We start from the raw sequence: 13,352 nt of genomic DNA, 5'->3' as shown, positions 1-13,352 counted from the left end.
CGTGATATATAATTGTAACAATGTATTATTATATATACCATCATATCGATATGAACAAGGTTATACGTATCGATATTGATGTTTATGGCTGCATTGGTCACTGCGATGTTGACCCCATATCAAGCCCGTATTGGGCATAAGAAAAAAGAAAAAATGATCAATACTCCAGTAAAAGGGAAAAAAAAAATTGATCCTAATCTGTATTGATATCCTTTTAGTGTCGGACAAAGGGATATCGAAATCTTTTTTCTTTTTTTTTTTCTTTTTTTGGGGTGGGGGGAAGGAGATTGTCAGAACTGGCCTAAAATGACTGATACGTATTAATATTAATATCGGTTTTGATAATCACATCCAATTCAATATCATGAACTAAATCCTTTTGTATCGGCCGATACAATACCGATACTTGATCCATGATATGAAGGAACATCATACGTGGGATTAGTAGTTAAACACGTGTAGAAGGTGGCCTTTACAGTCTGGATGGATTTCGTTGTGAAACAGAGAGGATGTAGCAGCCCAACAGGGTAGGGGCCCAGCCCATTTAGTAACCAGCTCGGCTTTGTTTCATGCACTAGAACTCCCCGTGTTCTTAGGTGGGCTGCATTCGTTCAGTAAAGATGGCACCACGTAGGGTAGGAATTGGGATCAAGCAGTTGCCCTAACTCCTACCATATAAGAAAATGGTCTACATTCTTGTGGTAAGAGATTGCTGCCTGTTGCATGGCCCTTGCATCAGTGCGAAGGTTAATGAAAGTGCGTGGCGGATCATCAATATAAATTGAATTCTTGATTTCATAAGGGGTGCAGTGATAAGTTTGTGGACTCCTATGGCTAGCGTAGGAACCACACGATGAGATAGCATTGTCTTTCCCATACTCTTAATTACCTTATAAATATAAGATAAGAATGTGCTATTAAGATGTGCAATATCTCTTTTTTCCTCTTTATACGATTCCATTTTGTTACGGCTCATTGGTGTGCTCCTATGTATTGCGTGCTTAGAGAACTCTCTCCAACAACTAAATATGTAATAAGGGCATATGAAGTAGCTATGGGGTCATATGGCCATAGCTAACATGCTACTTGAGACCCCAAATTTCAAGCCCAAAATCTTAAACATTACCCAATACACATGTGGTCTCCTGGCTTGTTGTGACAAACCAATCAAAGTGGTCCATCTACATTGTTCCAAGTAGTCGATGATGTTTCAATTTTCGACTGGTGGATAGATAGTACATATTTTGAAGGTTTGTAAGCTTGTTCCATTGTAACCTAGTGGTCGCGTGTTTCAGTTGAAAAACAATCTCTGTTTGAAGCAACTATAAAGCTGTTTAAAATTACAATCCTCACTAGATCCCATAGTGATGGGAGCCTCAATGCCTCATGCATCATTCATTTTTTTTATGTTCATGGTTCGAGTTGGCTCATCCTAAAACCATATCTATGGGCCAGGTGGTCCAAGTCTATGATTGAAAACCAAGAAGCGGGCTGCACAGCAAATGCCCAAGTTTGAGTCTTGACAGAACAAATTCCAAACTCACCTATTCATAAAAAATTTCAATCCATACAAGACCCTTTTTAAGTTATGCCAGAAAATCTCCTTTAAAAAAATAAAATAAAAAATAAAAAAAAATAAAAAAAAACCAATTTGGGTTACCTTTCTATATAATCAAAAGAAGTCTGCTAACTTCAACGATACTCAAGCTCTTCAACTTTACCTTCAGTTCTTGCAATCCACAGAGCTCCACTTTCTCATCGATGCAATCAATTCGTGGCTTTTGAGTCAAGTATCACTATAATTCCGGGAACAGGATATTGGATTTGCTCCAAGATTTTGGCTGGAAAAGATAACTGATCATAAGGTTGGTGTGTCCACTAGATAGTAGTTTGGTTATTTTAATTTGAGTTTACATTAAAAAAGAGGGATAAAGTTTTATGTCTAGGAGTGGTCTTGTGCCACAAAGACATGGGGCATATAATGATCATTGTGCTTCTCCTGGAGCATGCACTTGTGTCCGAACATAAGGATCACTATCCGACAAAAACCCCTTACCAAAACAAAATTTCAACTCCATTTCATGGAAAAATAACAAACATTTATAAAAATAATAAGGGAAATGTTCCATTCACGGACCACTATGCAAAACAATTTTGCATGGCAAAACACATTTCACTATTCCCCTAAACAATGAAATATCTAAAATACCACCTTCCTCTATATCCTTTGTCCAAATTAGTATATAGACATTGGAGAAAACCCTAAACCTAATAAAAAACTATCGAAATAAAAAGAAATGAGTCTAAGAAGTTGTGAACCAATATGTTTTCATGCTCTTTGTTTTTGTTTGATTTCCCTTATAGCTAAAATATTTTCTAGATGAATTTTATAAACATAATTAAATTATTGTGGGGGACACTTTTTGTCCTTGCATTAAATTAGACATAAACAGAAAAAATGCTTTAGATGGCCCAAATAAGGGAAGTTCCCCATGGTGGTCCACCTAGTTTTCCCACCAGATGGGGTGAAGTTACAATTCTTACTGTTGGATAAAAAGGTAGTCTAAATTGACCGTGTTCAAGTTTCAAACTGAATATATTTTCATGTTATTCTATTGATAGTATTACGCAATATCTTGAAATTTATAATGGTTTATTTTGTCACCTGGTCAACTTGGACTGGATTGAAATTCAATATGTGGGTGGGGACCTTGATGGTTCGACGAGAATATACTTCTCTTTTCATAGAATGAGATGTATTCTAATGACTTACATTTTACAAGAATATTTGGTATTTTATTAATTGAAGGAGTCATAATATATTGCAAAGAAAAATAAAATCCCATAATTATTTTAAAATTCTAACAAATTATTATTATTATTTTTCCATTTAAGAACTTGGAGATCCCTTTGGCAGAAGAAAGCAATTATAAAGAGGAGAGGTTTTTCTACATCAATAATGTGGGAATCAAATAACTTATTTTGCTCACGTGGCGTTACTCTTGGATCTTAAACTTTTTTTATCCATTCCTGCACTCTGAATGGGAAACTTGATCCATGTAACGAAGTGATATAAGAAGAGGGAAAAAAAAAGGAAAGAGAGAGAGAGAGAGAGAGAGGAATCTTTATTGGGTAAACAAATAAAGAGAGTGGAATCAAATCAAAGAATAAGTGATTATAATGCAAAAAGTTTCAAGTATGAGTTTTCATTGTATTATTTTCTTATCAGGTGAAGCCTTTTTTTCATAAGTGCATCAGGTTGAGAGTTGGCACATACTATAATTAGGCATAATTCGTCAATTTTTTTTTATGGATCATTATATTTGTCCTTACTTGAAATCCTCATGTAATCAATCGTCTAATCCCTTTAAGTTGGGATGAGGTTTTGAATGTTGTTTTTGTTATAGAAGGAGAAATTGAGAGACATTCAATAGTTATAAATATGAGATTCTACCGTATCATATCGTTCTCAATAGAACAATCAAACTCTTCAAAAAGAATCTTTTCCAAAATTTCCAATTAACTTGATTTTGGTGTAACCCATAATTGATCACCCAATCATTTTTAGTCTGATAGTTTAAACACCCCTAAAAAAAGGGAAGAAGAACACTACGTAGTTGCATGGGTTGCACCTAGCACAAGACCGATGAGAGGATGAAGAAACATAATAGGTGATGGATATTTTGTATTCCTCAAGAGTAGGACATTATTTCACACTCCCTTCCTGTGCCAGGGAAGGAGCGTAGAGCGTAGGACCACACAATTAGGTAGTTTTCTTTTCCTAAAGAAAAAAATCTGAGAAAGAGAAAGCCGCCATGTGAAGGGCTCGGCTAAGGTGAGAGAATATAGAGTCAAATAAGTTGGGCCACGTGGGCCCAGGTCAGATATGAAAGTAGTGGGTGAGAATACATTAGGAGACTTTTTCACTCCCCACCACCAATTAAACTTGTGGCTAAGGAAGGATGAGTGACAAAGTTAACATCTTATTTTCATATTTTGCCCTCTAGACTTTGTGTGGGAATACCATTACCATCATATCTGCCCTTAAACCCTCAGCCCTTTCTCTCACTATCTCCTCTCTCTCTCTACGCTCTCCTCTCTCTCTCTCTCTCTCTCTCTCTCTCTCTCTCTCCACCTGCTCGAATCTCACCCAGGACCCCATGGCCCTCTTCACTTCCATTCTCTCTCTTTCTCCATAATCAATTCATCCATTAATCCGTTCGATCTATACTTTCTTTTCTAGCATCCCAAAAGCAGACGACGAATCCATTGATCTGTTACCTTCCACATCTCTCTTTTACCAAAAAAACAAAAAAAAAAACTTCCACATCTCTCTCTTTCTCTTTCTCTCTCTCTCTAACACCAAAACACCTGTATCCAACCTCACCACTGTAACTCACTAAACAACCAACAAGCACATCAACAAGAATCATAGTTTTATTTATCTGATTTAATATTTAAATGAAAAAGGGAGAATCAGGCTTCTCTACCTGAGTCTTCCTCATTCATCCCACTATACTCTCTATCCAATTCTCTATAAAACCTTCACACTCCTTCCCCTTTTACCTTTCTACAACTTCCATCTCTCTCTGTTTGTTTGTTTCACTGGATTACTTTCTCAGTGGTGGTGGTTCTTTTATTCTATAATTCGTTGGGTGTGGCGATGATGTTGAAGCGAAGAGAGGAGAAATGAGAGGAGAGAATAATGCGAACACTCTGTGATGTTTGCGAGAGCGCAGCCGCCATCCTTTTCTGTGCCGCAGACGAGGCTGCTCTATGCCGTTCCTGTGACGATAAGGTATACTTCCATTGCTTCATTTGCTTCTTCTGTTGTTAATTGTTTGATAGGGTTTGGACAATTTCAGGTTTTCGAGCCATCAGTATTCATGCCTTCACTCTTTTATTAGTTTGGGTTAAACCCAGCGAAAATTCTCTGATTTGACCTAAAGGTATTATCTTTTGGGGGATGGGTGTAAAAATCTGTTGCTAATTGTTTTGTTGGGTTTGGAAAATTTTGGGTTTTATAGCTACCAGAATCAATGCCTTAACTTTTGATTAGTTTGGGGTAAAGCCAGCGAAAATTCTTGTGATTTGACCTAAAGAAATTATCTTTTGGGGGGATGGGTATAAAAATTAAGATGGTAGTATATATTGTCGTTTAGTTATCGACTGTACTTTGACTTACGCAAGGAGTGAGTTTGCAGGTTTGGTTCTGAGATCCAATTTTAGTTACTTGACAATGTGTTCTTATTCATTGGCTACAATCTGAATATGACCTTTGTGTGGGAGGTGCCTCACTGCTTGTGTTTAAGTACTTCTATTGTCCCTCTTTATGATCTTCCAATATCTTGACATTGAAGACCAATGGAGACTTTGTGGGATTTGAGTGAGAGTGAGATGGAAGAGATTAGCACTCTTTTAGCCTATTGACTGATGCATTATTGTGACAATATGCTGCTGCTTGTAGAGTCTGGTTTTCGGTTTTTGTTTCATCAATGTCTCTAAACCTATTATTCCCAACAAGGGCTTTGGCTCTTCCCTACAAGGCATTTTGGGTTCGATTAAAATTCTTAGTTGTAGGTGAGAATTAAAAAAAACTCAAGGGCCAACTTTTGAAAAATTCCAGAATTAACCCAAATTCAAAATTGGAGTTTCAACCAATTCTCCTGTTCTGGGATGATTATGAGGGGTTGAAGACCTGGAACTTATATTATTATAAGATGGCTATGTGGGCCCATGCCCGTCTTAAATGTGGGCTCACATGCCATCTCATGGTAAATGTGCCCCACATTGGAGTAAAATCAATGTGCAAATTGTCATGCATCCAAACTTAATGCTCCGGTTCTGAGAATTCCATCCAAAATTGCAATCCTAGAAGAGGCTGAGGATTCTCAGAATTTGAATTGTACCCAAACATGACCTTAGAATTGGAGGCCCTTTCGAGCGGAAAATGATATATGACATTAAGACCTATGACATTAAGACCGTCAACATGTTGTGAGAAATCTGTGGCTGATCCATGTCTAATAGTTGAGGCAGATGGGAATCTTCATACTACCTTTTCCACTATGTTGTAAATATGGTGCCTTCCTTCTCCCCCTCCTAATAATCAGGAGATTTTATCAGTTATGAGACATGAGAAAATGCCATAAAATATTGACTAGATGTTTTATAGTCGTTAGTATATATAGTTCTCTTAAAAGAATTATCTATTAGTTGTTACTAGAAATATTGGGTTAAAAAAAAACTATGGAATTAAATTTGTTGGTCAAACTATTTTATAGAGAAGAGGCCATTTGTTTAAAAAATATCAATTATGTGGAGAAAAACTTTGTTTGGTTAAGGTATTCAGTGTTCTTAACGGATATCATGGATTGTAGGTATTTCAAATAGTTGATGTAGTCGACTAACAGCTAGGGGTGAGTTGTTTCGTTGTCCACAGCCCAGTCTACTTAGATGGGGAGTTTCCATCTGTCTAAAATTGAACCATATATCTAATGGGAACCTGATTCTAGCAGCCTTGCCAACCACCTGTTAGATGATGCTGCTGCAAATTAAGCATTTTTAGTTGCAGAGAATCTTGTTAATGGAAAGGAGAGGGGAACTGTTGGAGACCTCAATAACCTTCAGATTACCAATCATTTGTAGCTTTGATATAGGAGGTCTATTTTATTGGCACACTTCACACTAAACTTAATTTCAGTTAGTACTCACTGGGGAGCTTGGTCTTTTTGGGCACTAGCAGTGTCTTTCGTACGTTAATCTAGGGATTCTTCCTGCTGTATTTGTCCCATCGGCTTCAGAGATTTTGTCTGTGGTCTTTGTTTGGCTTCCCCTCAATGTAGACATACTGTTAGGTGGAGGTTCATCAGTTGTTATGGGCTTGATCTCTTCTTTAATTATAGAAATTGGAGTTTCTCACACTTCATCAGAGGGATTTTTGGAGATTCTTGATCCAGTGGAAGCCTAGTTTCCTCATTCCCTTGCAGGTGGTGGTGGTGGTGGCTGCATATTGAGCATCTTGAGATATGCTCAGTTTTGAAATTTTTTGTTATTTGACTACAGTTAAAAAGAAGTCTTATTTCAGTAGCTTACTGAAAGATGTTCACAATTTTGTTTGAATCATACGACCATTGAAGTTAGGTTTCCAAAACTTACACTGCCAAACTGCTACCATTTTATTGCTATAAAAAATTGTGATTATGACAAATTAAGTAAATTTTAACCGTTCCAAGTTAGCAATGGTACTTGGAACTGTCTCCATGAGATTCTCGTTTTGGATTGTGTTTTACCTGGGACAATTCTTATTTTGCATTGTGAACCAAGTCTTTTACTCCGAACTCCTGCTGGAATTTGATCCATGTTTTATAGCAGATTGTTTAGTATTTTTCTATATTGGAGTGGCAGGTCCACATGTGTAACAAACTCGCTAGTCGACACGTACGAGTCAAGCTAGCTGACCCTAGTGATGTCCCTCGTTGCGACATATGTGAAAATGCACCTGGTATGCATTTTATCTCCTCTTTTTTTTGTTTTGTTTTGTTTTGTTTTTTGTTGTTGTTGTTGTTATTTTATTTTATTTTATTTTGTTTTTGGTGAGAAGTTATTTTCTTCTTCTTGAATTGTTCGATGTTCTCTAATAACATGTTTTGCTTGAATTCTCCTGGAAACTGGATGCAGCATTCTTTTACTGTGAAATAGATGGAAGTTCCCTTTGCCTGCAATGTGATATGATTGTACATGTTGGAGGTAAAAGAATGCATGGAAGGTATCTCTTATTGAGGCAAAGAGTTGAGGTTTGTGACTATACTGTTCACCATGGATTATGTTGTTGCATTATGCATTATGTGAAGTCCTTGATAGAGTCTCTCTCTTTCCTTTCTGTAGTTTCCAGGGGATAAACCTGGCCATTTTGAGGACCTGGCCTCGCAACCTAAGGATCAGGGTCAGAATAGAAGGGAACACAATCAGCCTCCAAAACTGACCATGAGAGAAAATCTGCAAAACCACAGGGTCTCTACCCCAGTGGTAAATGTTGACACTGACAACCATGGAAAGATGGATACCAAAATGATTGATCTAAATGCTTGGCCAAATCGGGTGCATGGGCAAGCTTCAAATAGTCAGGTATGAATGTATGATGGTGTGACTATGACTGGGGATCAAGGATTTAAAACTTGGGATTGGTCTCAACCGAAACCAATCCAGATCGGATTGCTATAAGTCAGGTTCAGATGGATTTACCCCCTTTTTTTTTCTTTTTTTTTTCTTTTTTATGTTTTGGACCATTTTACCCTTATACCTTGGCAGTGGATCAGTATTAGATCGGGGATCGGTCTAGGCCAATACCAATCCGGTCCGGGCGGTGCTAACCGATCCAATCCTATTTTTAAAACCATGCCAGGGATGTCAACAAGTTAGCTTTTGCCAAGGCCACAAGCAACCAGGCCATTTTATTTGCAGATCATAGGCCCGTGCTACTGGGGCTCTAATGCTCTATGATGGGCTTAAAGTTGGTTATTGTGTTCTCCTAGCCCATTATATGTTGAAGTTTGGTTTTGCGCAGGGCGGTCCGTCCCAAGTCATTTTGGCTAATTGTTGAAACTTGAGTGTATATTGATGGGCAGACAAGCTATAACTTAGTCTGAACCCTTGACAGCTCAAAAGTTTGTCTAATTTAGATCCTTTATATTTTTTTAATGTGTGTGTGTGTAATTTAGGTAATGTGTATATGTGATAATTATTACGTCTTCTTGTAAATAAAGGGTCATGGCATTGATGTTCTAAGTGACAATAATCATGAAGCAAGCGTGGTTCCTGTGGGATCTTTCGAAAGGGAGCCTGAGAAGTGAGCTAGGTATCTCCTATACCTTTTACTAATGGTAGGTAGTCCACATTTCCTTCGTTTTTCTCCATTTCTTGCCTTATGAAATGCATGCTACGCATTTTGAGGTTTGGGAGAATAGGGATTGTCATCAACGAACCTCACTTAAATTTGCATGGGGAAATGTTGTACCATTTTTTCCTTTCAATTTTTGGAAGTGTTTCAACATATTGTCAGGGCCTGTCCTTAAAATAATAATAGGGACTAGGGAGAATGAACTGTATTGTGATGTCCTTTGAAATATTTGGAGATTCATGATAATATATGAAGTTACCATATAAAGCTGCTCATTTATCTCTACTAAGTTATTTGTCTGCTATTCTTAGAAAATCGCTGACATTAATTTCTCTGTTGTTATTTATGTTTTCTATTCGTATACGATTCTAATATTAGCCTCTAAGTTATGAGGTTACTGTCCTTTTTTATTCAAAAGGACTAATTCACTCTTGGGATACCTCATAGGTGTACATGGGTAAACTAATTATTGCTTCAACCTAGTGCTCAAACTGATGGCCTTCATCTTGCTTTGAACTTGATGAACAAGCAGAAGAAAGAAATCCCTAAAGACATTCATGGGTGAACTTCCCTTGTGCTTTGTTCTATTACCCATTCTGATGGCCTTCAGTTTTATCTCCGACCAACTTCAATTACCAGACAGAGAATAGGGAAAATTATCCATGGTTTAAACAGATGAGATTTTTCTGAACATGCTTTCCTTAATGCATGACAATTTCATTTGGCCGGAAAGAAGAGGTGAAGTTCATCTTTATAAAGATGCTTTGATCTCATGTTCATTTGGTGCACGTGTAGGGATGGATCCCACCATTTAATATTCCCCCCTTAGGAAATTTCTTGCTACAAAAGTTAGAACACTGAGGTAGTTGAAAGTTGAAACCCTCTGACCAAATTGTGTAACAGGGGAAGCATGGAGTGGCATTTTACTTTGCCTAATTGGAGAAGCTGGAATATATTGGATTGTTATTAGAGCACGACAATAGTTTCTTTGATCATGTTTTAGTTTACTATGAAATTAGACTAACACTATTATTATATGAACAAAAAATTCGAATAATATTTGAGGGCATAGTCTATAACTAACATAATTTTCTTGGGCACATCCGCATATGCAGGGAGGGGGAGTCCATGCGTTAAAAGTTTACTATATTTAGCAATCAATTTTTTTTTTATTTTAAGAAGGGAAGTAAAGATTCTACTTTTAAGAATATGAATACTTTATTTAAGTTATTATTATTATTTATACTGATTTCCCTTCACTTGCGACCAAGCGGAGCTTAAATGAAAATCTGGCTACCAAATTTGCATTACATTGTAAACCCTGTCATGATTATCCTCTACATAGGTATATAACTCTATCTTATTTTAATGGTAGTGGCATTTCTTTATAGAGTCCCATCAACTATTTGGGTACCCCTTTGAACTACAATGTCTAGTGATACTATTTAGTGTAATGAGTTATTATGGTAGTGGGATGGGCATCAATATGAGAGAGGGGTAATAGGGACTAGGGAGCAGAGTAATAATGACTATTAGATCATGTGTGTTTTCTCCACCCACAATGGGGGAAAACTTTATCGAAATGTTATGTTTGCCTTTCTTTTCCCCTTAAATACCTTGCAACATTAGGAGAAAAAAAAGTTTCTTGTGTGTTTAGAATAGTAGGCTGTAATTTGATTCAGATATAACACAAAGGGAAAAATGAGACCGGAGTTGTTGAATCAATCAAAAGTGATTGAAAAAAAGGAAAAAAAAAAAATCTGGATGGAAAATAATTTGAAAATTGGTAAGAATCTTTTCTATTTATGAAAAGTCAAGACTGTACCAATGATGAAACTGATAAGTGATCGTTCAAGAAATTGATAATGGACTGATAGCTATCGGTATTGGATCGAAATCCTTATCTGCTTGAATCTAGACTACTTGAAAAAAACCGACACAACCCGATTATTTGACACCCTAAATGTAAGTACATTTTCCCTTTATTAGTTGTCTTGCCGATTACAAATTTTGTGATAAAAGTAGGCAGTATGGTTATCCCACTCCTTGGGCAATACCCCTTGGCTCAAAAGTTAAACCTATTATTATTTTTTTTTTGTGGAGATAAATCACAATATATCAAAAAAAGGTGGGGGATTTAGATGTTGTCAATGCGAAATGCAATCTCCCATGCCAAGCCAATATAAACACGGAAGGAGGCATCGCACGGATTGAATGCATGGGGATCCACATCTCATGGAGGAGAGAGTCTAAGAGGATGCATGATAATGAGAGACCATTTTCCCTTACAAAAATCTAGAACTTCTTTAGAAGTTAAATAAGCCATCTTATAGGCTATAGTAAGAGATACCTGTCATTCCCCCAAACCCCCCCCCCCCCCCAAAAAAAAAAAAAATCCACCTACCAAAAAATAAAAAGGAAGAAGGAGAAGATAACTACCTAGCACAAGGAAGAGAGTAAGAATTAATCACTTCACTTAGAACATAGGTGAAGATGTGAAGTAGTTAAAAATATGTAAAAAGTAAAAATATACGGGCAAAGTTTTCCTTTACCTATGGAGTAGGGTTTAGACACCCTCCTACAATCATTAATACTCATCACCTTTTATTGGACGAAGTTGATAATATCTCCTAACCTTTGCTTGATATTCTCTGAACACCATCCGTAAGCATCGGTCCCGTGATCATGGTTAAAAGAAAACTCGGTCCAAAGACCATGCGATGGTGTCCCATCACACACTCCCACCCACTATTGTTTGGGGGTTGAAAGTGCTCCACTTGAGCATTCAATCGTATTTTGATGCAAATGGTCAAACTCGATCCATCAGTTATATTCTAACCACACACTTGAAAATTTTCACATTTACTTGACTTTTAAAAGGCTTATTAGGCAGAAAACAATAACATAGGTTTTGCCATACCCTTTTATATTTTGGATCGCCCTATTATTAAATGGTAGCTTTGATCCTATTACAATGGTTGGGCCTTTCTTTTATGTTAAACTTTCAATTACTTGTAGTCTAATTGGATTGCGATGTTTCATGTTGCGCTCAGGCTTTGAAAATCACAGAGATTACAAGGAGCAGAAGAGCAAGGGTGGGAGAAAGTAGATATTTGGACTTTTGTCGAGACAAGGTTGTTTGGCTGTCTCAAGGGGGTTATTGTTTGGCTAGCCGGGTGTGGGAACTAGTTTCGCTCTTCTATGGTGTATCTAAACTTATTGTACTAGCCAACTAGTTCTATACGAGGTCATACCTGATACAAGGCCTAAGTTATGCATGTCTTTTCTCACCATTTTTCTTAAGGTTACTTTAGGTTTACCTTTGCTTCTTTTAGTTTCTTCAATCTAAATCAAATCACTCCTCCATATTGGAGCATTTAGAGGCCTTTGTTGAACATAGCTATGCCACCTCAAACAACTTTCTCGTAAATTATCATTTATTTGGGCTATACTCTCAAATCAACTTTAGTATGATCATTCTTGACTTTATCCTTCCTATTTTTGCTTTTCATCCATTTCAACATCATTATCTTTACTATTTAATTGTCTTATATTCTACAACATGCATCATAGCTGATTGTATGACTATCTTATAAAATTTTTTCTTTAAGTTTTAAAGGAATATATCGATCACACAATACTTTGAATGCACCTCTCAACTTCACCAATCCTATTTTAATTTTCTATTAAACATCAATCTTGATTTCACCTTCTTTATTAATGATTAAGTTTAGATATCTAAAATATTCATTTTGCAGAATCTTCCTCTCATCAATTTTCACCATCTCATATTATCTGTCCTATATATTTTATCTTGTTCTACTTATAACTTTCTAATTCTAAGGTTGATCTTCACAATTCAAACTTGACGTTAATCTCTACTTTGTTTCATCCACCAAAATATTATTATTAGTAAAAATCATACACCAATGAATTTCATCTTGAATGTCTTTGGTTAAATCATCCGTGGTAAACGCAAACTAATAAGAGCTTAAAGCTAATCATTTTAATGTAATCCCATTGTACTTGAAAGTTCACTAACTTGACGACTTGACCACCCATAGTTCTTACACTAGTCACCATGCTGACATATATATATATATATATATATTTAATTATGTTCACATATTTACTTGAAACATTTATCTTCTCTAATACTTGTTAAATTAACTCTCTAGGGGCTCTATTATATGTTATGTATAGGTCAATAAAGATCATATGTTTTATTTAAAAAAAAAAAAACAATTTAATTATTCAAAATGTTTTTTTTTTTTTTTTTTATTATTATTATTTTTTAAGTGAGTTTCAATAACCCTCTCTAATTTTATAGTATGATTCATTAGTTTTATGCCTTTATAGTTATTGCAACTTTGAATATCACTTTCATTTTTTCTAAATATCTCTTTTAGTTTTGTAAATCAGAATCATAATGATTTTCCTTCATAGATTCTTA

General features: G+C 36.1%; 1 protein-coding gene across 2 annotated transcripts; it reads left to right on the top strand.

Annotated features, from left to right (window-relative positions):
* The first annotated feature begins 4,038 nt into the window (after positions 1-4,038).
* Positions 4,039-12,279, top strand: LOC122065628 (B-box zinc finger protein 19-like). 2 transcript variants are annotated; one of them, XM_042629453.1, is made up of 6 exons: positions 4,039-4,798; positions 7,408-7,504; positions 7,681-7,796; positions 7,888-8,127; positions 8,766-8,882; positions 11,953-12,279. In XM_042629453.1, exons 1-5 carry the CDS (start codon positions 4,706-4,708, stop codon positions 8,850-8,852), a joined length of 633 nt encoding a protein of 210 aa, XP_042485387.1. In that variant the 5' UTR covers positions 4,039-4,705; the 3' UTR covers positions 8,853-8,882; positions 11,953-12,279. The 2 variants fall into 2 exon arrangements, with proteins under 2 accessions (XP_042485387.1, XP_042485386.1); XM_042629452.1 differs by lacking the exon at positions 11,953-12,279 and having other exon boundaries at positions 4,040-4,798; positions 8,766-9,166.
* The last annotated feature ends 1,073 nt before the right edge of the window (positions 12,280-13,352 follow it).

This window comes from Macadamia integrifolia, unplaced genomic scaffold (assembly GCF_013358625.1).
Source record: "Macadamia integrifolia cultivar HAES 741 unplaced genomic scaffold, SCU_Mint_v3 scaffold2071, whole genome shotgun sequence".
Lineage (NCBI taxonomy): Eukaryota > Viridiplantae > Streptophyta > Magnoliopsida > Proteales > Proteaceae > Macadamia > Macadamia integrifolia.
The sequence above is the reverse complement of the archived record's forward strand: the minus strand, read 5'-3'. Positions and strand labels throughout refer to the sequence as shown.